This window comes from Nansenia antarctica, assembly GCF_963989245.1.
Source record: "Nansenia antarctica genome assembly, chromosome: 13".
Classification (NCBI taxonomy): Eukaryota; Metazoa; Chordata; class Actinopteri; order Argentiniformes; family Microstomatidae; genus Nansenia; species Nansenia antarctica.
Genome location: NC_137683.1, coordinates 13,705,550 through 13,729,226, shown reverse-complemented (window position 1 = coordinate 13,729,226; position 23,677 = coordinate 13,705,550). Strand labels below are relative to the sequence as shown.

Below are 23,677 nucleotides of genomic sequence, written 5' to 3'. Positions count from 1 at the left end.
GTGATTCCTGAAAAGCCAGAATCGGCATGGATCCAAACCGAACACTTCATGGTTTTGCATACATTGGCTGAGGCTGAGACAGTCCTTGAGGAGGTGACTCACACCGCCAAGTAGTGCCACTGAAAAACAGGGAAGTGAAGAGGTCCCCTGGGCAGGCTCCTGCCACCGCTGTCACAGCAGGTGACTGGAACACTGTTTGATTGGGTTCACCACTGATAGGAGTAATCAAGCGAGGCCTCGGGAGAGTGATCATCTGCTGTCAGTCTGCTGCACTCAGCCAGTCAGTCAGCATGGGGCTCACACAGACACACACCACAAGCTGCTCAGTGTGAAACACACAGGGAATAAACAGCACAATCAAGACTAGCTCACATGACTGTAGTAGTAAACCGTACGAAATATGAAAGAAGCACAGACAGGTGACCTTGACTTTCGTGTTTGCTTAAAGGGCGTTTTGTATCAGCATATTTACTATGTTAATAATAACATTATCATAACCGCCTTTCGACAGACAATAGTGTTTCAATTCGATGACTGAAATCGCGATTAGTAGCTTTGACATGTGGAGGTGTTACTTGGTGCACAAAACATCAGCGACGAAGAGGAATATGCAATTTATTTACTGTATCATGACAACAGGCTTCACACTGAACACAAACAATAAGAATAACCCCCGCCATAAAAACACTAGACTGCAGGCCAAAAATAAAAGTCGAACATCTATCCTGATTTCCTGGTGGAAACCAGACGCTAGAGAGGTAGTAGTCCAAGTTTGATACAGATCAAATCAATGTTTAGTTGGGAAGAACAACGGATGTTATGGTTATTGATAAAGTGCTTACTTTCCTGTGACAGCTCTCTCTAACTCACAAGGCCGAACCAGCCCTTGTCCCAACGATCTAACTGAGTTGTACAAAGGCCAGAATGCCTTCTGGTGGTGTGGATAGAGAGCCAAGTGTACTCCTGAGGGAAACCCTACACTTACCGGATCAATTGGCCAGTCGCCTTCATTCTGCTGAACCATGGAAATCCAGAAACTATGTCCGGAGGAGTGTGTTTGTGTTTGTGTTATTTCGAGGATGGAGGAATTCTAGTTCCAGTGCCAGTATGTGACAGACTCATTGTATGTCTGCATGGCATATGCTGAACAGAATCTGCTCTGTATGGAGTCAAGATGTGGAAGTGCCAAGAGTTAAAGGTCACCAAAGTCAAAGAGCTTGAATTTCAAAATGTTTAATGGTATTGTGTCAATTGTGTGGGGTTTTTATCCAATTCAACAGTCAGAGCATATTTGTTCAGTCTAGAGTTCTTCTCACAGGTCTAAGCCTAAACATGAGAGAAAGAAATTATTTCTGTCCTTGACTAAAACATTTTATAATAGTATTCAATCTAAAGCACTCTCACATTCACCAGCCTCACTCCTCGTAGCATTACTACTTACCAACTATTCTGCTCCCACACAAGTCCTTCCAGATTGTCAAATCCTCTCTAAGGAATGTAGGGGGGAAATGCTGAACTATTTTCCATGCAAAAAACAGCTCTCTGTAAAGACATGTCGTGGCAATACAACCTTTGGTTCGCTAACGTATTCAAAGCCCATGAAGTAAAGGACCACTGACGTGACACCAATAGTAATGTCACACTGTGTTCAGGACTTCAGGGCCAGACATTGTTGGCACAGTCTGGACTAGCAACGGTAACAAACTTGAATTAATTCAGTAGTCATTTAATAGGTCTAAAGCTGACCGTTAAAATGCCACAAAGGGAAGTGCAATCAGTGCCCCATCAACCCCCGTTCAGTCCTGGCACAGTGGCACTTTAAACATAAATCCCACAAAAGTAGTATTAACTTGTCTCATACCATTCCATTTGGATTAAGCAAATAACTGAAACACTAAACACAACACTAGGACGGCAGAGTTATGCTTTTGCTGTCTGAAACATCAGTATAAAGCATTCTGTTGATACATAGATGAGGTATAACATATATTGAATACATTCAATTTACACGGTAGCCTCTGCATTGTCCTAACTATTGACTAATACGTTTGCATAATACTTGTAAACAACAACAACAACAACAACAACAACAACAACAACTATGTTATTGGTCAACTGCAAATTATACAGAACGCAGCAGTAAGTCTTGACCAATACCAGACAGAGCACACATCACACCAGTTGTAATGTCCTTGCACTGGTTACCTGTACGTTTTAGAATTGATTTAATGTTGATTATTTTAGTAGTTCATAAATCCCTCTATGGTCATTCGCCCAACTATTATGAGAGACATGCTTTTAAGGTGTAGATCCCTCAGGTCCCCAGCCTTTTAATTATTCTGAAGCCTAGGACCAGGAGGCATGAAGAGGCAGCGTTTATGCCACCCCCCCAGAACAGCCTGCTAGAGAAGGTGAGATGGGCAGACACTGTGGACATCCTAAATGGTAAATGGTAAATGGACTGCACTTATAGAGCGCCTTATTCCAAAGCGCTTACAATGGCCTCTCATTCACCCATTCACACACATTCACACACCAATGGCAGCAAGCTACCATGCAAGGCGCCAGCCCGCTCATTGGGAGCAATTTGGGGTTTAGTGTCTTGCCCAAGGACACCTCGACACATGGCCAGCCTAGTGATCACTAGACACTGGCTCCACCTCCTAAGCCACAGACGCCTTAAAACATAGGCCTACATTTTTAGGCCACATTTCACATAGGGTGTTTTTAGTATTTTTCATCTTTTAGTAATTCTGTTCTCCTTCTTTTTTATTACTTTTTGAGCATTTGAGGTTTTTTAATTTGCCATGGATTAGACTCTACAGTCCACACGTGTTCTGTTTTCAACTCCCATGACTATACCTGTTATCCTCTTATGTTTGGTCTCGTTGTCTTTTAATTGTTTTGTCAAAGTTTAGAACATAACACAATAACAACAACAGAAACATTGCCAGCAGACTTGGTTATCATAACAGCATGCTATGACTTGTTTTTGTTTTTTGTTTTGTTATGAGATGCAATCCAGGGGTGTTGGTCATCAGAGATGAGGTTGTTCAGTTCTGTTTCCACTATCAATTACAAGTTTATAAGGCAGGAGGGACTCGGACTGGAGAGGATCCAAACGCCTAGGATGTGTCCCCAAAAGCCTAGGATGTGTCCCCAAAAGCCTAGGATGTGTCCCCACCAACTGCATTACTAGAGGCGTTCACTCGAGGAGATATTCCGCTCCACTCTGAGGCCTGATCCACCCAGGAAGCCCAAACTCTTGGAGAGTTGATCAGGGACCGGCGAGAACATTACACAGCCCTATCGCGTACAGGGACGCAAGTTAGTGAATTAACGTTGCCTAGCCTATTTCGTGACGTTAGAATTATAAGGTTCTATCTCCATTTTTGTCAAAATTGAGTTTTTTACATAATCTGATCCATTAGGTGTTTATTAATGCCTGTGTGGTGTTATTTTTTTAAATGTTGACATTTTTGAGTTAGTAATTCATAAAATACAAAGGTTCCATCTCACAGAACATAATGGAATGTAAAAACGTTGACGCTCAATATCTCTGAACTACCCTAAACGGAGATAGAACCTTATCATTCTACGCTCACGATTTGACAACATTATGTTCCAATGAAAGCCAAAACACTTGAGTGTCTGTTGAGTATGTGTGCCACCACAACACAACCATTGCAGAAAAAATATAATTGTAGAACTTACTGAAATGAGACCCACGCTTCACATGATAGTAAATAGTACCTGGAGCACAAGGATCACGTCGTGTTTGACGTGTTAAGTGTTAATCAACCCGAAAGATTGCAACAATGTTGCAAATCGAGCTGTCAAGTCGTGATACGATGTTTCAATGTTGAAGTTAGACTACAAATTATTCTCCAACCTATTGCATTTAGAGACATTTTGGCCATGATTCATGCATATGCCATTACATGTTCCTTCCCCTGGACTTGGGCAGGCACATCCAGCATTCGGTTCTTCCATGCTTATAAAGCGATCTCATCTATCGTTTAGTAAACCACTTCATGTCAATCAAAGTTGACCGATCGATCATTAAACCCAGTGTGATTGTTTTGTTCAGAATTCCCTCTTTCTTTCCCTTTCTTTCTCCAAGAAAAGCGCCATATTGAGCCATGCTCCAGTGTTACCGCAGAGCAGAGACAGAGACAGTCATGGCGCAAAAAAAATGCAACAACAAAAAAATGAACATTAGGGGTCTTACCTTGGCGATCGCTTTTTTGTATCTCATAGCCGCTTGTTCGATCAGACTATGCACTGGAATATTCCCATTGCCACACGGCACGACCACCCTGGTCCTCCCGAAACACACTGTCACTTTCATAGTAACTTTCCGATGTCCCTCAGTTGAGCAGTTGAGGTGTATCGCTACTTTGAAGAAGAGATGTTCTAGTAGTCATTTAATTTCATTTGGCGGTCAAATATATTGTATTCCCAAAAGAGCGGATGGCATTAATAATCCTCATATCGTACGTTATGAACGTTTCAGACCACCTGTTTCACTGAAATGTGGAGATATATTCCTCGATCGTGTCGCTTGACGTTGGGAGCCAGGCAGCACAGAGCTGATCTGATGCTGGGTGGCGTCTCCTCCAGTGGTGACTCACTCACCGAAACTTCCCAATCCCCCTTTCTGTAGATCCCATACTGGAGAGAGAGCTCAGACATTGAGACCAATTGTGTGTAGCCTAACGTATATTTAGAAAAGATAAATAAATGCTGTTTATTTCGCCGATCATTTATTTCTCTGATCATAGTGGAGCCTATTTTTATTTGTTTTTTTAATGGCAAACGTCCAGACTATTCATGTGATCTCGTGTTATTGATTAATCATTGATGGTCCCAAAACATCTAGGCTAAGCTTAAACTATATTATGTATACCTTGTTATTTTGGTTGGGTATACAGTACAGGCCAAAAGTTTGGACACACCTTCTCATTCAATGTGTTTCCTTTATTTTCATGACTATTTACATTGTAGATTCTCACTGAAGGCATCAAAACTATGAATGAACACATGTGGAATGATGTACTTAACAAAAAAGTGTGAAATAACTCTAAATATGTCTTGTATTTTAGATTCCTCAAAGTAGCCACCCTTTGCTTTTTTGTTGTTAATAAAATATATTAAATATAATATGTGGTAATAATAATATGTTATTATATATATATATATTTAATATTATTATTATATATTTTATTAACAACAATTTTATTTTATTTTATTAACAACAAAAAAGTAAAGGGTGGCTACTTTGAGGAATCTAAAATATAAGACATATTTAGAGTTATTTCACACTTTTTTGTTAAGTACATCATTCCACATGTGTTCATTCATAGTTTTGATGCCTTCAGTGAGAATCTACAATGTACCAAATAGTCATGAAAATAAAGGAAACGCATTGAATGAGAAGGTGTGTTCAAACTTTTGGCCTCTACTGTATATTTGTTATTTGGCTGTTTATTTGTTTATAAACTACTGCCTACAGCAGAAAGTGCAGGCCTACCATAAACCTCCACGTTTGAACACAACTTTGAACGCCTACAGAAGGCATGGAATCTCTTAATTATATGTGTACACGTGTTGCTTAATGCTTGTCTGAGGGGTGGCTGACCTATACCCAAACATGAGCTGTTCATACACACTACTTATGTTATTCCTCTTCACCAGTGTACATGTGTTTAAAACATGATTGAACAAGATTATTGAACGTAATCCAGCCACATGATGTTGTCCAAATGGCAGTTATAATGGACTTGGTTGGGCAGCAGACAGATGTAGGACACGGCCCATGGAGGGAGCACATCTGGACATGACATGTGCATGTTTGCCTGCTATGAGTGATTGGGGAATATCACTGCAGCTGGACTTAAACAGGACCTGCTAACAGTATTGAACATTACATTTTGTCAAAAAACTGCACAAGTACAAATCTAAAAGGCCATCAAATTCCATAGCTACTAATAATGGCATATTATGGTAGGATGGTATTTCCATCAATATACAGTATTTCAATGTCCCCATTTACTCTTAGTACCTGCTACTTATTCTAAAGCTTCTCTTGCACAATAACTGTGTGGTCTGTGAACATTTTGCTGGATTCATATCAATGAACAGTTCTGCACGACGGGTCTGGAGTCCAGAAGGCTAGGCTGATGACAACAATCCAGTAGTCCTACCACACACATTTCCAGGTACTGCACTACTTATTATTAATACTGACAACATATCCAATTGCTCTCAAATGATCATCACAGTGACACACACTCATTTTAAATATTTACCAAAAAAAAACATTGTTTTTTAATTTTTTTTATTTGACAAGCAGCAGGATCATGTTTGTCACCTCAATTTGTTTTTGTCTTTACATTTTTAAAGTAGATACAATTATCAGTATACCGGTTTTATTACAATATTTTTTCTAACATTTAAAAAAAGAAAAAACACACAACAACTGCAAACGTGAGAAAAGAAAGCATGGTCTCCGTCTAGTCTCCAACATGTCATCAATGTCACAGCTCACTCGCTCTTTCCCCCATTTTTTTCGGTTAAGTCGACTAAAAATGTATTATCAGCTTTGCGCTCGGATAGCTATAGGCATTTTTCATTGACGCACAGGTGCGTGGCACTGGTGATGTTGTAAACAGCATAAAATCAGATGGGAGTAGGTGTGTGTGGGGGGCGGGGGGGATGGGGGGGGGGGTCTGGGCCAGGGAGGTGTTTGTTGGCTGTCTGGCATGACTCAGTGGCCATTTTCCAAGATGGAGGCACAGTCCTGCTTCATCCCACGAGAGCACGCTGAGACAGCGACAGCCGAAAAATAAATGAATGGTCTCCGTTCTTTGCTTAACCTGCGGCGGTGGGGCCTTCTTTATGCCACGTAACTGTACTCGTCTGCCGAGCTCTGGCTGCGCTCGATGTACTGCTTGTCGATGAGCACCTCGATGCATTTCTTGATCATGCTGATACTGGGGTTAAATCTGGCTTTGGACTGGTTGATGACCTGGGGATTGGTGAGATAAGAGATAGGCTGGGTTACATTCTTGTAGTTTAATGGCCCCCATAGTTCTTCAGAACCCATTTGGGCTGGTGCATATTGCTCATCAACAACAAAACAAACATATACATAGAGGCAGACCACTAAAGGATTTGTGCAGGGTATTATAATCACAAGTCATAATCACACGTCATAATGGGTGTCAATATGGCAGGAGTCGCACTGCATTTATCAAATTCATCGGTGTTTATTCCCATGCGAGCAGCGATAGGAATCAGAACTACATGGAGGAGTTCTGAAGATCATCCACAACCACGTCAGAGTTTCCTCCAAGCAACAGTCTCAAGTATTTACCAATCTCTCACGGCGAGAGGTGTACAGAGCCTGGAAAAATATTGCACACAGGAACAGGAATGCAGGGTGGGGGCAAGGTATGCGATAGTGGGAAGGTAGGTTATTAAATCATTGGTCACACAAGCCAACTTGCCTCTAAAAATAAATTACTCATATCTTAACCATCCATCAGGAACAGAGAAAATAAACGTTGAAGAAGTGTTGTGTTGTCAAGGGAAGGATGTAGTGACCTAAGTGTGTGTGTGTGTGTGTGTGTGTGTGTGTGTGTGTGCGCGTGCGTGTTGACAGCTTCTCTCAAGGCGTGTTCTAACATCATCCCAAAGGGGAGAGTCATTCCTGACACATCCCTCTGTCAGAGCAGCTTTATCTCACTATCAAGGAATTCACATCCATGACCCAACAAACTAGATCCCCATGGCCACCATAGAAAAAGGACAATGCAGACCTAAAGAGAGACTGCTTCCAATCCCGGGTTTCAACCTATCCATTTCTGAACCTCCCCCTTATGGCCAGTTGAGCTCTGTATATATGTACCAGTCCCCCTGTACAATGTTTGATGGGAATTATGGCGCTGATAATGAGTTCGACCATAGAGATAGAACAGCTCTATATACAAGTTCAACTCACCTCCTGTATGAGGGCGTTGTGTCTGAGCACTTTGCGTGCCTTCATGATTCTCACTATAGCAGCTTGTAAATACATTTTGCGGTCCTCATCTACAGCACTCCTCGTCTGCTCCATCTCCTGCAGATAAGACACATACATACAGGGCTTTAACATAGGGGGTTACGGGGCAGATATCTCCATGGGGCAGATATCGCCACACACAGACAGCCGCGTGCAGGTACAGTGTCCACGTTGTGTAACACAGACGGAGCTCGTTGAGTGGTGTACCTGTGGTGTGTCTTTCTGCATCGACGTCGTGATCTTGAACTTTGTTCGTTTACTGGTGAAACTCATATTTAGTGAAAATGTGGATTCGGCCTCGATTTCTTCCTGTGGACAAAAGTAACGGGCAAACGGTTGGTCACCACACATCACATCAGCCTCAGGAGGACTCAAATCCTTTTCTTTTTTAAATCCTAACCACAGAAGTAATCATTGGCAGGACGCTCGGTGGCGTAGCACACTAAGGCATCAGCCGTGTCACCAGCAGGGTCCCCGGTTCGATTCTGTCCGTCGACATATCCTGCATGTCATCCCTCCTCTCTCTCTCTCGCACGTCCTTCCTGTCTCTGGTACTGTCTCTATCCCATTAAAAAGCAGAAATGCCCTAAAAACATTAAACAATAATACTAACACTAATCAACGACAACGTCTGCATGCTGGCCCGGACCTTCTGGGAGTCGTGGTTGAGCATCTTGACGTCCAGCAGAGACTTGATGGTCTTCTGCAGCTCCTTCTCGTTCATCTGAGTGCTGTCCTGGAGCTCCTTGTAGCCCACCGTCTCGCTGGTGTTGAAGGCCAGCAGCACCGCCATCTGGTAGGTGGTCACCATGGCGACGTAGGGCTTGGACAGGTAGTTCATCTTCACCTCACCTGGAGAGAGAGAGAGAGAGGAGAGGCACATCAACAGTCATCACCATGCACAGTATATTCAAGGCATAAAATAAAGCACCGCATTTGCCATTCCACACACTTCCAATACAATACAACGGTTTCCTTGGTGCACGCCAGAAGACGTAATCCCCTCTCCGCAGTGTACTCTAGACATTTTTGTCATGTGTTGGGATTAAGCCCAAATCCTTTTAATTGCAGTGTTTGTGGGGACTGCGTCTGGTGTATGCTGTGAGCTCTGAGAGTGTGATCACGGTCTTCGTACTCTGTGATTTCATGGATTATGAAGTAGAGCCATGTGCAGTGTTGAACATAATCACCGTGTCACTACCACCACGGTCCTATTATAGAATCACACTGATAGGGATGAAAACATCCACACATACTATATTTCAGACTACGGAGGCATCAGTAACTCCTGTGAAATCAGGGAGAAGCCCTGCCATGTATGGAGGTTTACTGAAAAACAATCTACTGTAGCTACCGAAAACTGCAAGTTATTCTGCTAATCTTATTCTGTTATCACCTGCTGTGTGTGTGTGTGTGTGTGTGTGTGTGTGTGTGTGTGTGTGTGTGTGTGTGTGTGTGTGTGTGCGCGTGTCTGTCCGTACCTGTGCAGAGATAGTGCAGCCAGGTCAGCTTCCGCCCACTGAAGTGTTGATTATAGAACAACTCAAACTGGAAAGAAAAAGCATCATCATGTTAGTGTTACAATTGACAAATGATTTTTTTCAGTTTAGGGAAAAAAAACAGCCAACAGTCCAACAGTCTCCCAGGCCACCCACCATCTGGACGCTCTTCTCCAGCTCCTGGGGGATGGCAAAGGTGGAGGAGGGGACGTGTGTGAGGGGCCAGGCTCCTGCCTGTAGACACACACACGCACACACACAGAGACACACACACACACACACACACACACACAGTCAGAATGCTTTTCACTGTGAGCTTGCCTGACCTTTAAAAAAACATAATTACCATACTTCATCGCAACTCTTATTAATGGAAAAGCAGCATATCAGCTGCTAGGCACATACACTGTATATACACTGTACATACACTGCTACGTTGCTACACTGCAGGCCTCTCTCACCTGTAATACGTAGATCTGGAAGCTGATCCCCAGATCGACCACTGTTTCCTGGGTTTTGATGAAATTGTTGAACTTGTTGTTGAGGTCTGCGCTGACGCTCATGTCTGTGTACATTCTGTGGAGCTTGCTCGTGAACTCGTAGCCGCACGCTTGCTGTGGTGGGAAGCACAGGGAGTTCACAGGGTGACGCAGGGGACAGGGAAGGGGCAACCAGGCACTTTAATAAACACATCCTTCATTATTACTGCCAAATATTACAGATGATGACAGATACATAAGAGTACTTGTCACATGGTGTAGGGCCAGGTACTGCATAGCGAATCACATCAATGTTTTGAGGGTCGGATTAAGAGCAATGCAGGATGGGATTAGGAGACAAACTGACAGTGACTCTCAATTATGGCATTAACGATTCTGTTCAGTAATCAAACCCTTCACTGGTGCCTGGCAGTTGAAAGGCATCTTAATGATGACATTGTGTGAATGCATTTCTCACCTTAAGTTTGTTGATCATGGCTTCTTCGGAGTCCATGGACAAGGAGAGACCGTGTATTAACCTCTTTGCTAGCATTCTTGCATAAAACTGTGTGGGAGGGAGCACAGAACTCAATTACTTACAGAACAAAGACAAGGAGGAGAAGAGAGACATGATTTCAACTGTACCGTCACCATAGACACCCACAACGGAACAGAGCAAAAGTGAATAAAAGGCAGTCACGGCAGGAGTGGGTCACCTTCTGAAACACGTCCTTGTCGTCTATGTACTTGAACACGGTAATAAAGCTGGTCAGCTTGTCCTCCACCTCGTTCTCCGTCATTCCCTTTGCAGACTTCTTCAGCAGATTGTCACAATACTTGGCGAGCTTCAGGTACAGTCAGACAACACAAGGTCAACACACCAACAACAGACGCAACGGCTATAATTTATCTATAACATATTCATAGCTTTCTCTTTTGGGGCCAGCTGTGAGAAATGGCTCAGAGGGTCCAGTCTGTCCGTTGCCTCTGGTCCGATACTGGTTTGTCACCACCAGATTGAGGTTGTGACCAAAACAGTTGAACCACAGCTAATAGACCCATCCCTAAGCCACGCCCCCAGATAGAAATTGTCCAATCATGTCACAGCAAAAGTCACTCCAGGCAGAAAACTCGGACAAACAACTCACTAATATCTGAAGGTGAAAAGCTTCTAGACGAAATATTCTTGTCATATTTAAAAAATATATGTCTATTACTTGCCAACTCCCGCCATTGTAAGTCATTGAATGTCATTCAGTCACGGTCGGTCAGTCAGTCACCGTCAGTGAAGTGTTGTTTGTTTGTCTGAGTTTTCAAAGGGGGCGTGGCTTAGCGATAGGTCCATTCCGGGCCATGATGATGGCTGCAATGTTAGCGGCATTATCAGTCGTTATGCCTCGAGAGTGTATGCGCATCCCAGTGCTGCGCAGAGTAAATCAACAATGTTATCCACCGTGTGGTTTTCTGAGAAAAAGGTAGTCTGTAGGCATTTTGACTGTAGTTTACAGTCGGGTGTGACAAAGTGGACGGTTAACGACATGTATGGTGTCATGTCAGGGTATAGCTGTTTGAACCCGACAGCAGCATTTGATACAGACAGATATCCCACCCGTGCAGCTCACCAATTCAGGGGCTTTGCAGATGGATTTGGGCTCCCTGTAGTTAACCACTGAAGTCAAAGCCTGGGGGGAAGAGACAACAAAGTTTTAGTTTGACAGCAAAGACAGCCATAGACTACATCGAGCCATATGCATTGTGAACACAAATAACCATCTCATTGACGCCATCTACTGGACTGACTGCTGTCCACATTCTGGTTTGGCATAAGCTCTCTAAGAAAGTCAGGAGCTAATACCTTATCAAGTGCGCTCATGAAGTGCTGATCCCCGTTCAGAACTGTGTTAATGAGCTGAACAAATTTACTGTGAACCTCCAAGACAGACTCCACAAACTGGGTTGGCGTCTAGGGGACAATGGGAGAAATAGCAGTGAGTTACATGTTAAAGGGATGTTCCACCCTAATTAGATGGTGCAGTTGCCTAGCACTAGTATTCAAGGTCAGGACATCAACAAAACAGTTTTTACATGCATAGATCTTATTAAGTATTTACTGTAGATTAACTCAATATCTGTTGGAATCGGCATATTTCCAAAAAAGACTCAAACTGAACTCTGAAATATTTTGTCAACGTAATGTGTTTGTGTTAGTTTCCAAATAAAATGTCCTGTACTTTTTAAACATACTGAATAGATCAGACTTATTTCCTGACAAATGCGCAAGTAGACCTCAAGTAGACCTCTCAGACTGTCAACATTAATTGGGTTGCCTCAGTATCAAAATGTGGCTTTTGGATTGGAACTTCAAACTTATAATAAACATAGTGTTGCTACTTGCACAGCACTTTATGTTCAGCACTTTATGTCCCTTATGTCCTGTGTCTTTTATTGTTACTATTGTTTCTTTCTTCTCTGGCACAGTGTTGAGTGTCTAGTCCCATTTCATTTCACTGCATGTTTTACTTTGTATTTCTGTGCATGTGACAAATAAAGCACCCTTGAACCCTTGAACCCTTGTGGGGTTTATCAATAATATAGACCAAATGTAGAACAGACAAATTACTCAGAAGCAACATTGGTGTAACATATCCTTGATTTGAGTGTTTGGAGAATGTCAAGTTATCTTTCTAGAAAGAATGTCACAACATCAAATCGAAGTGCAAAACAACTATACGATGTAAACGGAGTGGAACATCGCTGTCATGATAAAGTATGTCTAAGAAAAAAAAAAAAGAGATATATTTACGCTGCTGAGGTTACTGACGTTTTCCTGAGAGAGGTTACTGGTGGCTCGGAGGCCCTCGTCGTGGATATGGATCTGCAGCTCCTGGATCATGTGAGGTAAGCCGCTGGAGACGGCTCTCAACAGAGTGTACATGTTAGCCATGTCTGCAGAGGGAACATGGCCGAGGGAGGGTCAGAAGAGCAGATCTCTAGACAATACAGCTGGATAAGCTACGGGCTCTGACTTCAATCTGATTCAGGCCTATACAGTATCAAATTAAACCACATGCAATTCTGACAGCACTAATCCAGCCTGCTCAATTGCCGGTAAGAGCAGGACCTCACCTGGTCCACCGATCTGTATGAGCTGTCAGCCCACTCCTATGACCGTCTTGGTTGTGCTAGTTTGGTATGACAACGGTAGTCATAAGAGTTGGCTGAAGCCTATACAGATCTGGGAGCAGACGAGGTGGACTGCACTTGTATAGCGCCTTTATCCAAAGCGCTTTACAACGGCCTCTCATTCACCCGTTCACACACACGTTCACGCACCAATGGCGGCAAGCTACGACGCAAGGCGCCGGCCCGCTCACTGGGAGCAATTTGGGGTTCAGTGTCTTGCCCAAGGACACTTCGACATGTGGCCAGCCGGCTGGCTCGAACCGCCGATCTTGCGATCATTAGACAGCGGCTCTCCCTCCTGCGCCACAGCCGCCCCCAAGGTCATCCTCTGACTAAGCCGTCCTTCTCCCCTACCAGACTGACCCTCTCTCTTCTCCTGCCGGATGATGTTCTGGCACTCTCCGTGAAGGAACTGCAGGTGGTCGGCCACCATCCTCTGCTGGCATTCGTGGATGACTTTGGCATAGGAGCTGGGGTGCAGGTACTTCCGACATCGCACCTCCTCATCTTTCAACCGTCCTAAAACCTAAAAGAAAAACACAAGGAAGGGCCAAGTCGGAGATCGATCTCGTAAAAAAGGTTCATTCGTGTCGAACGTCAAAGACAACCGGCCCGGCCCCATTAGGCTGAATGCCAATAGCCCACTACCAATCATCCCTGCGGTCTCCTACTGCTGCAGTGAACGTGAAGAGAGGCAGAGGCACCGTAATGAAATGACATGAGACGTGAGGAAAAAGCTAACCAGCTAATACCGATACATTAGCTACTGACAACCCTTCTCTGAAACTGACAACTGAACACAGTCCGACACGAGATGGGGCTACAGAGCAGCGTCGGTCATCACAACAACAACAGATGGACAAGCATACTGCCCCAGTGCCTTTTAAAGCCAGAGTGATTAGGTTTTATTTGCAGGGCTGGATAAATTGGTCGGATAAATCTGATCATTGGCAGTGATTTACAGGTTAGTCCGGGAGCGCAGCGGGGTATGAGGAGTGCGCTAAACCAGGGGACTGTGATCTTTCCCTGCAGGCAAATAAACCGTAATACACAGATTAAGCATTTAAGTCACTTCATCCACAGGATCTCTCTAATACATCCCTCACAATTAGGGAGCCTTGCGGCGGTAGATTTGACCTCTTCATTGGATTTATAACACACACTCACGCACGCACGGCTAACGGCGCTACAGCTGGTCGCTCCCTGGGTCTCCTCGGATGACTGTGTGCACAGCTGCTCCACAAGTCACCGAGGCCTCTAATAGAATAACACCAAGGAAACAGAGCTGATACGGCCCCACGTGAAAATACCTTCATGTATTGACAAGTTGTGTTGCATTACTGATCTAATATTTTCATAATATCCTTATGTCAACAATTTGTCTCCAGAGAAGCATAGCAGAAGCAAAGGTAAAAGGCTTTCCCGACCATCACACCAGACAGGTTTATTTCTGGGCATCTTCAACATTTGGACTATAAGGCGAGCAAAACAGACACGTTTACATAGTTCCTAGTAGAATGTAATTGAAGCTACAGTTGTTGTGCCCAGCTGTGCGTGAGCTCAGCTCCTCCTACAGAGCTGTCATCTCTGACAGGTACCCACTTCTGACTCCCTCACCTGTCTCACTGCCCAGGTAGGCCTGTCTGTCTGTCTGTCTGTCTGTTTGCCTACCTGTCTGCTTGTCTGTCTGTCTGTCTGTCTGCCTGTCTGTCTGTCTGTCTTTCAACCAAACCCTCGGGCCACAACGGGACAGCAGCATGACCCAGGCCCACCCAGGACGCCACCCTACCTGCAGTCGTGTTACCTTTTCCATATACTGTGAGCAGTTGGATTCTTGCAGTAGATTGGAGGCTTCCTGTTTGTAATACCCTCCCGTTTTTGTCAGAAATGGCCCTTCGAAGATTTCCTGATAAAACTGAAAAAAAAGAACAGGAAGAGCATGGGTGAATTGAGAGAACACACAAAGTGCAAGTACACACCTAAGCCACAAAGACATACAGTGTCATTAACATACATATATAGACATACAGTACATTAACACAGACAAGGCGTTAGGTTTGAAGTTTGTTGTCCTGGTTAGGATGTGGCGAGCGACCCACGGTCAGAGAAAACATGCATGATAAGTTTCTTTGGAAAAGATGATTACTGTGCCTAGTACTGCCTACTACATAGATCCTACGGTATATAGGCTATAAAAGAGAATAATTTCTTGACTTCAGCCAACCTTACTTCAAGCTATAATAACAGTAACTGAAATTATTCAATGTGGACCAATGTGAGGAAACAATGCAACAACCAAGCAACAATAAACCAGCCTTCTCCTTTAACAGCTCAGCACTAATGCTTACCTTCAGAGGAAACTTTTTCTTGTACTGTTCAACATGAACAAAGGAGTTGATAACCCCATGGATTACTTTCTGGTTCGGGTCATCACCACAACGGTCACTGAAAGAGAACGAGCTCTATTAGGGCGAGGCTATGTCTGACAATCTTTAACAATGCAGTGTGGCAAAATAACACACTTTGTTGCTTTCTCATATCTACATATTATCAAAAGGTAGGCCTATATGCAAGTGGGAACAAATGCCAAGTGCATAATAATAAAAAGCAATTGGCCTAATACGAAATACAAATTGAGGTTTTAAATTGCAGTAGGTCGTCTAACACCACCTCGCTAATCTTGATAATAGCTACTGCACGTTACCGCAGAGAAAATTTAATCTCCTTTTCACGCCTATTCCCCGTCAATCAAAAGCAGATCGGGAGCTTAGAACTATAAGGTTCTATCTCCATTTAGGGTAGTTCAGAGATATCGAGCGTCAAAGTTGTTACATTCCATTATGTTTTGTGAGATGGAACCTTTGTATTTTATGAATTACTAACTCAAAAATTAATAAACACCTAATGGATCAGATTATGTAAAAAAAATCAATTTTGACAAAAATGGAGATAGAACCTTATAATTCTAACATCACAAGTTAGCACTGCTGAATCCAAAACAGAGCCTCAGTCAACAACTAACTTTTTGATTTCATTCAGCAGCATCCGGATCAGGACATCTTGCAGGGGCTCGATCATCAGTTTCCGCCACATGTCTAGTGCTAGCTGGAATGTCAAAGGGGGGGGGGGTCACAGGTCACATTTTACAACAACACACAAGGTGGATACATTTATAATGTGGCACTGAGTCTCTTACGGTGAGTGGACAGAAAATGTTTACCTCTCCGATCTCCATGAGTGGTTCGTTCATGTCAACCCCGCCGTAGCCATACTGTAAGTCTGCCTCAGTTAGTTTGTTCTTCTTGATAAACTGTGTGTTCAGGTACCTGCATTGGAGAGGGAGATCTTTACCAAATGTGTCATATTACAAGGATAACACTCAGAGATGTTGCTGATGTAAAGAGTTGGACCATGGTAGTGGTGGGCTACGTAGCAGGCTATGAGAGACTCCTAACTGAAGTTGACTATGGTGTGTGAATGGCCAAGGTCCACTGGGTCAACCAGCCCACAGAGATAGCTGACAGCAACAGGACATAACTGTCACACAGACACACTCTGACACTCACTTTGGAGGCTGTCATCAAAATCACCTGCCGCTGGCTCAATCTAAATGACAAGTTGTTTTCACAGCTGTGCTGTCGACTTGGATCAGCAGGACGTTGATGAGACTCACCCCAGCCTCTTAAGCTCTGTTAATCTACGTGACGGGGCCGTTTTAGAACGTCGCAGAGAAAAACTCGGCGACTACTTGCGCCGAGACACAGGCGACCGTTTCCATAACAGCGACGGAAGTTGTGTTTACCCTGCGAGACGGCTGAGAGCGACAGTGACATGGTGGCGGTAGCACTGGTCAATAAACGGCAAAGACGCCGAGCTAGGAAACAGAGGATATGGAGCGTTTTCTGACTTGAGTAATTAATTAATTAATTAATTAATTTTAATTTTGCCATTTAGCAGACGCTTTTATCCAAAGCGACTTACAATTACGAATTACAGGGACATTCCCCCTGGAGTAACTGAGGGCTAAGTGCCTTACCCAAGGGCACACTAGTAGTGGTGTGGCTTCAGGCGGGATTTGAACTCACAACCTTCCGATCCCAAGTCCAACTCACTATCCACTAGACCACCACTACCCCCAGGTATGTAGGCTATCTAGCTAGCTAACTTGCCTCCCATTTGCAACACAAATGCATTAGCTGTCAAGGTTAACGTGCACTAGACGAAAACATAAAAACACACCGCTGCACTCATATTCAGACTCCATTGTCATGACAGACCTAAAAGTTGAATAAAGCCAGCTCCCTATATAACAACAAGAGATTATCTATTGGCTACGGAGGGGTCCGTTTCATGTCACTCAAAGATGAACCTGAGTATGAAGGCTATCTAGCCAACTTGCCCCCCATTTGCAACGCATTACGGCGAACGTGCACACACACACTAGATGAAAACATCAAAACACATCGCTGCACTCATATTCAGACTCCATTGTCATGACAGACCTAAAGGTTGAGTAAAGCCAGCTCCCTATATAACAACAAGGGGTTATTTATTGGCTAAGGAAAGGTCCGTCACAAAGATGTACCCCTTTCTAAGTGAGAGTTTCATATGCTGATAATTCCTGATTTGCTCGGAAACGGTTCTTATTGATAAGGTCCACTCCACTGCTTGGCAACAGATGACGCTGGTCTGTGCTATTTCCTGATTGGCTGAAGAGAAATATCAGATGGTCCATAAAATCTGGACGTTCTGCTGAGATTTGACAATCGCTGGCGATTCCTTGCGACTGCGACTCGAGTTCTGTCACGTCGCATAGATGTGAACTTGGCTTTACACTCCGATTCTAAGCCATACAAATGGAAAACAAAGTGAGCTTGTGTAGGGTAATGTAACCAGTTATACAACATAACATAACATACAAAGCACATGTCTGCTTTCTAGGGTTAGGGTTAGCATAGCATATGATGGCAATGTCTCACACACACACACACACACACACACACACACACACACACACACACACACACAGCTTGACAGGGAGCACGTGTAAAAATAGATCTGATGTCTGCCTCTCCAAGGGGTTTGTTTTTTCCAAATGAAACAAGAGGACACAGTAAACAGCTTTTGGCACTCCACAGTTATGCATTAAAGGGTCATATTGATATTAATGGACAATAATAAGATGATGAACTGCAAGCCAATGATGAACCCCTCGGGCTACATTTGTAGGGACAAGTACCGTATTTTCCGGACTATAAGTCGCTCCGGAGTATAAGTCGCATCAATCAAAAAATGCGACATTAAGAGGAAAAAACATATATAAGTCGCACTGGACTATAAGTCGCATTTATTTAGAAATATATTTCACAAAATCCAAGACCAAGAACAGACATTTAATCTGGAAAGGCAAGTTTATTCAACTACAAATAGCACACAGAACAACAGGCTGAATAGAAGTCCGGTATGTTAACATAACACATTAACAGTTATTCAGCAACACAATAGCATAAAGAACATACCTGGGAAGCTGAATAGGCTAAATGAACATAACAAGCCAGCGAGTCCAACAAGCAAGTTACCAGTAATCAAGTTTGCTTAGCTTCAACAAGCTAATGTTTTAGATAACTTCTTCAGGGGAATAGGAGCAGCATATACCGTATTTTCCGCACTATAAGGCGCACCGGATTATAAGGCGCACCTTCAATGAATGGCCTATTTTAGAACTGTTTTCATATACAGGGCGCACCGGATTATAAGGCGCACCGGATTATAAGGCGCATAGAATAGATACTGCAGCCAAACGTTTGACTGGGGTTGCGTTACGCCCAAGCTCCACCTACTGCGTTGCGTCACCTCTCCATCGGTGTTGTGTCAACTTCCCGTTGTCCAAGCTCCACCTGAGCGTTGTCACCGTCAACGTTCTACCTGCTCCACTGTCAAAAATATATATTTTTCCACCTCAAGTATCAGCCGTTCGTCATCCATTTTTGCAACAAGCGTCAAGGACCTGCGGTGATTCACAGCTGACTCGCGTGAATAGCAATTCGCAATAGCTGCAACCACGAGATATAGAGTAGTTAGCTACAAGCATTTTCAATCTGCTATTATCTCTATTAGTGGATTAACCGCTGTGGTGATTTAACAGCTGATAAAAATACATCAAGTAGACTACAAACAGAGCAAAACAACACCAGAAAACAACCAATAGGCTATACAATTATAACCAACAACCAATATGTGACAGCTCCTGGTGAAATGTGCAACGTACTTTTTCAGTTTTTACACATGCTTAAACTACAGATTGTAAGCTTTCAAATGATGTGTCATACATTCAAATCAGAGAAAGATTGAACACGACAGGCGTATTTGAATGTTGGTTCACCTCAAACACTGAATGGGAGAAAAGTGACTCTGACCAAACCACAACAAACGCTGTTAGCGGCTAACAGCTAACAAAACACATCGCTACGAAGGTCTAAACTGTATTTTAATAACATGACAACATACTGGGAGAACATCGACATGCTAAAAACACATAACTACACATAACTAGATGAACACACAGTTCTTGCTTTTGAACACGAGCTAAAACGAAACTATGTTTACAAGTCAACCCTCCCTTACCGGTAGCCTCCGGCAAACGAGAATAATGAATCCAATACACAAATGATAAGTGTTTAGTGATCGTTAAACTGTTGTTTATTATATCGAGTGGGTACTTTAAAACTTCAAGTTGAAAGGACCAAGAATCTCACTTTGTTCCCTCGGAAACTCTGTTTAGTCTTCTTTACTTGGGGTCTTGTGGTGTGGGACTGTGAGTAAGCACAGTATACCGGTGTTTACTGATTACCGTAATGCTGCAAGCGGTGCGGCTTTGTAGTTTACCAGTCGTACTGAAACATTTTGACAGAGCGCCTTGAGCGCCGTGTACAACCAGTATGGATCAACAAATTAACCAATTGATCCATATATAAGGCACTCCGGGTTATAAGGCGCACTGTCGTTTTTTTGGAAAATTAAAGGCTTTTAAGTGCGCCTTATAGTGCGGAAAATACGGTAGTTGTCACAAGCCCAGAGCGGCCCAGAGCGCCCTCTGTCGGCTGTAGACAGTAATGTTTACTCCTTCGTTCATGTCAGTCAGTATGAAATTATATATATATATATTGATATATAAGTCGCACCTGACTATAAGTCGCAGGACCAGCCAAACTATGAAAAAAAGCGCGACTTATAGTCCGGAAAATACGGTACTCGCCCTAGAAATAGTTTAACGTTGCATCATACCTAGTTGCTAAATCCAGTTGACCATTTCATGCTTCTTGCAGGATTCAAATGAACTGTCCTGAACTATTTCAAATTTTAGAAAATGGTGCTAAACTAATCATTAGGGTGTCATTGTGTGAAAGAAGACGTTTCCGGAAAAGCAAAGATACATTACCTGTACAAGCAATCCATGTAGTCTGCTCCCTTGCTGTACTCCTCCCAGTATCTGTGGTACATCACTAAGACCTTCTCCTCAGACTCCAGAACTTTCTGAAATACACAGGCACAATATCTCTCTTATCAAGGCCATAACAGAGCTGTGTTTTAACTAACTCTCAGTACATACGGGAACATTGTCCTCAAATCGTAATGGATGTTTACCTTGCACAACTGCCGGACATGGTTCTCCAGGAATACCTTTGTCTCTGTGTACAATCTTTCACCCAGGGGCTCTGGGTATGCAACACACAAGGCATAAATGTCACTGATTTAAGAGTGAAGGAAAGTAAGTAACCCATTACACTTTGCATGGAGGGAAAAACATGTTGTTATGACATCATTATTCTTTTCAGTTTGAGAGGAGATTGTTTATTAAAACTAAGTTACAGCTTTATGGCATGACCATGTAATTCATGCAGAGATCAGTACAAATTACTCAATTACTAGGCAACACATTTTTACAGGCTGAAAGCTCTGACTTGTTATCAAAGCTTTTTTTTCATGCAAGGCTTAACATTGAAAGGATACGAGAACCGGTCATTCCATGTGGCTCTCTCCACATAGTCAAGCATCACAACAGCCTTGATTGTCGTCAATAGCTTGTTCCATGTCTCATCAAAATCCACCACCCGCGGCTTTAAGGACATTGTATGACTTCTTCTTTAGGCTGGAAAGAGGGAACATTTTTCGTTAGTTCCATCGGACATTACAATAATATTATAACAAAGTAACCATATACTGTCGCAATCGCAAACCAAAATACACTAACAAAAAAAATCATGTTAGAGCAGTAGAGTAAACAATTATATATAATAAAGTAACCCCTTGGAAATTAAATTAAATTAAATTAAATTAAACTAAAATCAGAAGATAAAAATGAGTGTCCTTACTCTTGTAGCTCTTGTTATTGGGATAAATCAACTGAATTGTCTCCAAATATGAACAACATTCGCAACATACATGTGCATTGCAGAAATGACCAGAATAAATAACACTCCAAGTGCTGTTATGTGATTGTGATGAGAAGTGACATTAATTTGACAATGAATGGCTTGTGAATGTAGCCAATCATAACAATCTTAGCAATCAGACAGCTATTTAGGCCCTATCATGCACAAGAACAGGTTGATGTAGCTAACTACTATTCTGCATCGAAAAATACAAATGGTCTATTAAATGACATATCAGATGGTTAGACATCTCGAGGACCATCAATGATCCAAACTCACGGGTTTCTAGGCTGACTGACAGTGTCAACAATCACCAGTCTCTGTCATATAACTAGAGTACAGCTTTATCTGTGTATGTACAACGATGCAATCTGCATTATTCATACATGATAATGACACCAGCTAGTTGAACTGTCACAGGGAGGAAGATGACTTTCACGACAGTCAATCTTTAGTTCATCCCGCAAGTGTCTGTCTAGGGAAGGCCTAGGTTAGCACGTAGCTCTCCGTTTCATTCGTCATTCCAGACTGCTAAGCCAGCAACAGAGAACTAAACATTACAACATTACACATTCCTCCTGATCATTAAACTCATGTCGAGTCAAATCGCTTAAACGGTGACTTGTAATACTACTAGCTAGCTAGCTAACCCGACCATAGGTAAGGAGTAGCAATAGCTAGCTAAAATACAGAGCAAGCTAGTCTAAAGCACTGGTGATCGCTGTCTGCAGCTCCGATGTTACAATGTAGCCTCCGTCTGTCTGTGGCTGTGTTCGAAATGGCATACTAGCATACTGCATACTAGCATACTCAATGAATATATACTGCATACTGCTTACTAAATTCATAATAAGTATGCGAATACCAGCCGACCGAAAATCTAGTACACATTTCTCGCATACTCAAATTTCACATAATCTACAGTGTGAACGCACTGCATACTCAAAATCTACGTCATATCTAGTATGAGTAGTATGCTAGTATGCCATTCCGAACAGTGTGTGAGTGAGTTAGCCGCTAGCTAGCTGGTACGAGCTAGCCTGTGTGAGCCTCCTAGCCCCGATGACTTTCTGACATTTCCACTGACAACAACGGCGCAACGTTGTATCGTTGTTCACACAAATACGTTAACAAGGTTACGCGAAGGTTTGTGAAAGGTCCATACCTCTGGTCCGATATGTTGATGTTATTTAAAAACTCCAAGTTCCTCCGCTGTCAAAGGCTTGACGATTTCGCTTACAGGTCTTCCATTACCCTACCTCCTGGAACAACTTAACTATCAGCTGGAGGGGTGTACATCACTGCCATGGCTCTGTATTTTGCAATTACTTGGGAATTATTACAAAAAAGCAGGAAAGATCAACGGGAATTATGTAGAGAAAAACGTTTCATGTGATATGTCAATAATACAGGTAAAAGCGATTAGAAAGCACGTGTAAAACAACACTGTGTAGAAATGCCATCCCCATTTCAGAATGGTATAGGCGTAAAGCTACGGGTACCTATTTGCTAACTGTCAGAGCAAATCGCGTATTGTGATATTATAATTGCATATCGCATACTGTAAATTAGGTTTAGGGAGAGATGTAGGTCTATATCTTAATATCTGTTTGATTTTACTTGCTGGACTTTGGGTCTAGTCCAACGTCACTGCATTCCCAAGTCGGTATAACTCAGTGGAAACAGATAAAGTTGTGGGTATTGGATTGTAATGTGAACTGATTTCACACATGCCATGTTGTTATTCTCATGTTTGTCTGTCATTTTCATATTTATCTACAGTTGGTTGATGTCAGTCTATGTCAAAACATCCTATTTTAAAACGTGTTTTTTAAAATACATATATAAATATATTCATATATATTCATTTTCTTTCTATTTATATATACATTGCACTAAAAGCGTTAGCAAGCATTCAAACACTTGCAATGCTCTCACTGTAGTTGACCATAATTCCATCGCCCCCCCCAAAAGATATTAATCAATTTGAGAAATATGGAGTGATTAATCTGAAGTCAT

General features: G+C 42.7%; 2 protein-coding genes across 5 annotated transcripts in view; both read right to left on the bottom strand.

Annotated features, from left to right (window-relative positions):
* pard3aa (par-3 family cell polarity regulator alpha, a) overlaps positions 1 to 4,351 on the bottom strand; it is a gene marked incomplete at both ends in the record, with an annotated part of 345,696 nt that extends 341,345 nt beyond the window's left edge. Inside the window, one exon of the mRNA XM_080544006.1 lies at positions 4,232 to 4,351. Coding sequence (XP_080400132.1) covers positions 4,232 to 4,351 — 120 coding nt within the window. The remainder of the gene's footprint in view (positions 1 to 4,231) is intronic.
* Positions 4,352 to 6,352: 2,001 nt separating this feature from the next.
* On the bottom strand, positions 6,353 to 22,913 carry cul2 (cullin 2). Of its 4 annotated transcripts, none has more exons than XM_080544522.1 (21): positions 22,824 to 22,913; positions 21,237 to 21,375; positions 20,871 to 20,973; positions 20,665 to 20,759; positions 16,447 to 16,552; positions 16,249 to 16,331; positions 15,575 to 15,671; positions 15,031 to 15,141; positions 13,590 to 13,752; positions 12,847 to 12,989; positions 11,899 to 12,006; positions 11,666 to 11,725; positions 10,760 to 10,888; positions 10,522 to 10,608; positions 10,026 to 10,178; positions 9,721 to 9,798; positions 9,547 to 9,613; positions 8,679 to 8,917; positions 8,273 to 8,374; positions 8,006 to 8,122; positions 6,353 to 7,030 (listed from the first exon to the last, which is right to left on the bottom strand). In XM_080544522.1, the coding sequence occupies exons 2-21, from the start codon at positions 21,353 to 21,355 to the stop codon at positions 6,899 to 6,901; spliced, it is 2,292 nt and encodes a 763-aa protein (XP_080400648.1). In that variant the 5' UTR covers positions 21,356 to 21,375; positions 22,824 to 22,913; the 3' UTR covers positions 6,353 to 6,898. The 4 variants fall into 4 exon arrangements, with proteins under 4 accessions (XP_080400648.1, XP_080400650.1, XP_080400649.1 ...); XM_080544524.1 differs by having other exon boundaries at positions 8,715 to 8,917; XM_080544523.1 differs by having other exon boundaries at positions 12,865 to 12,989.
* Between the last annotated feature and the right edge of the window lie 764 nt (positions 22,914 to 23,677).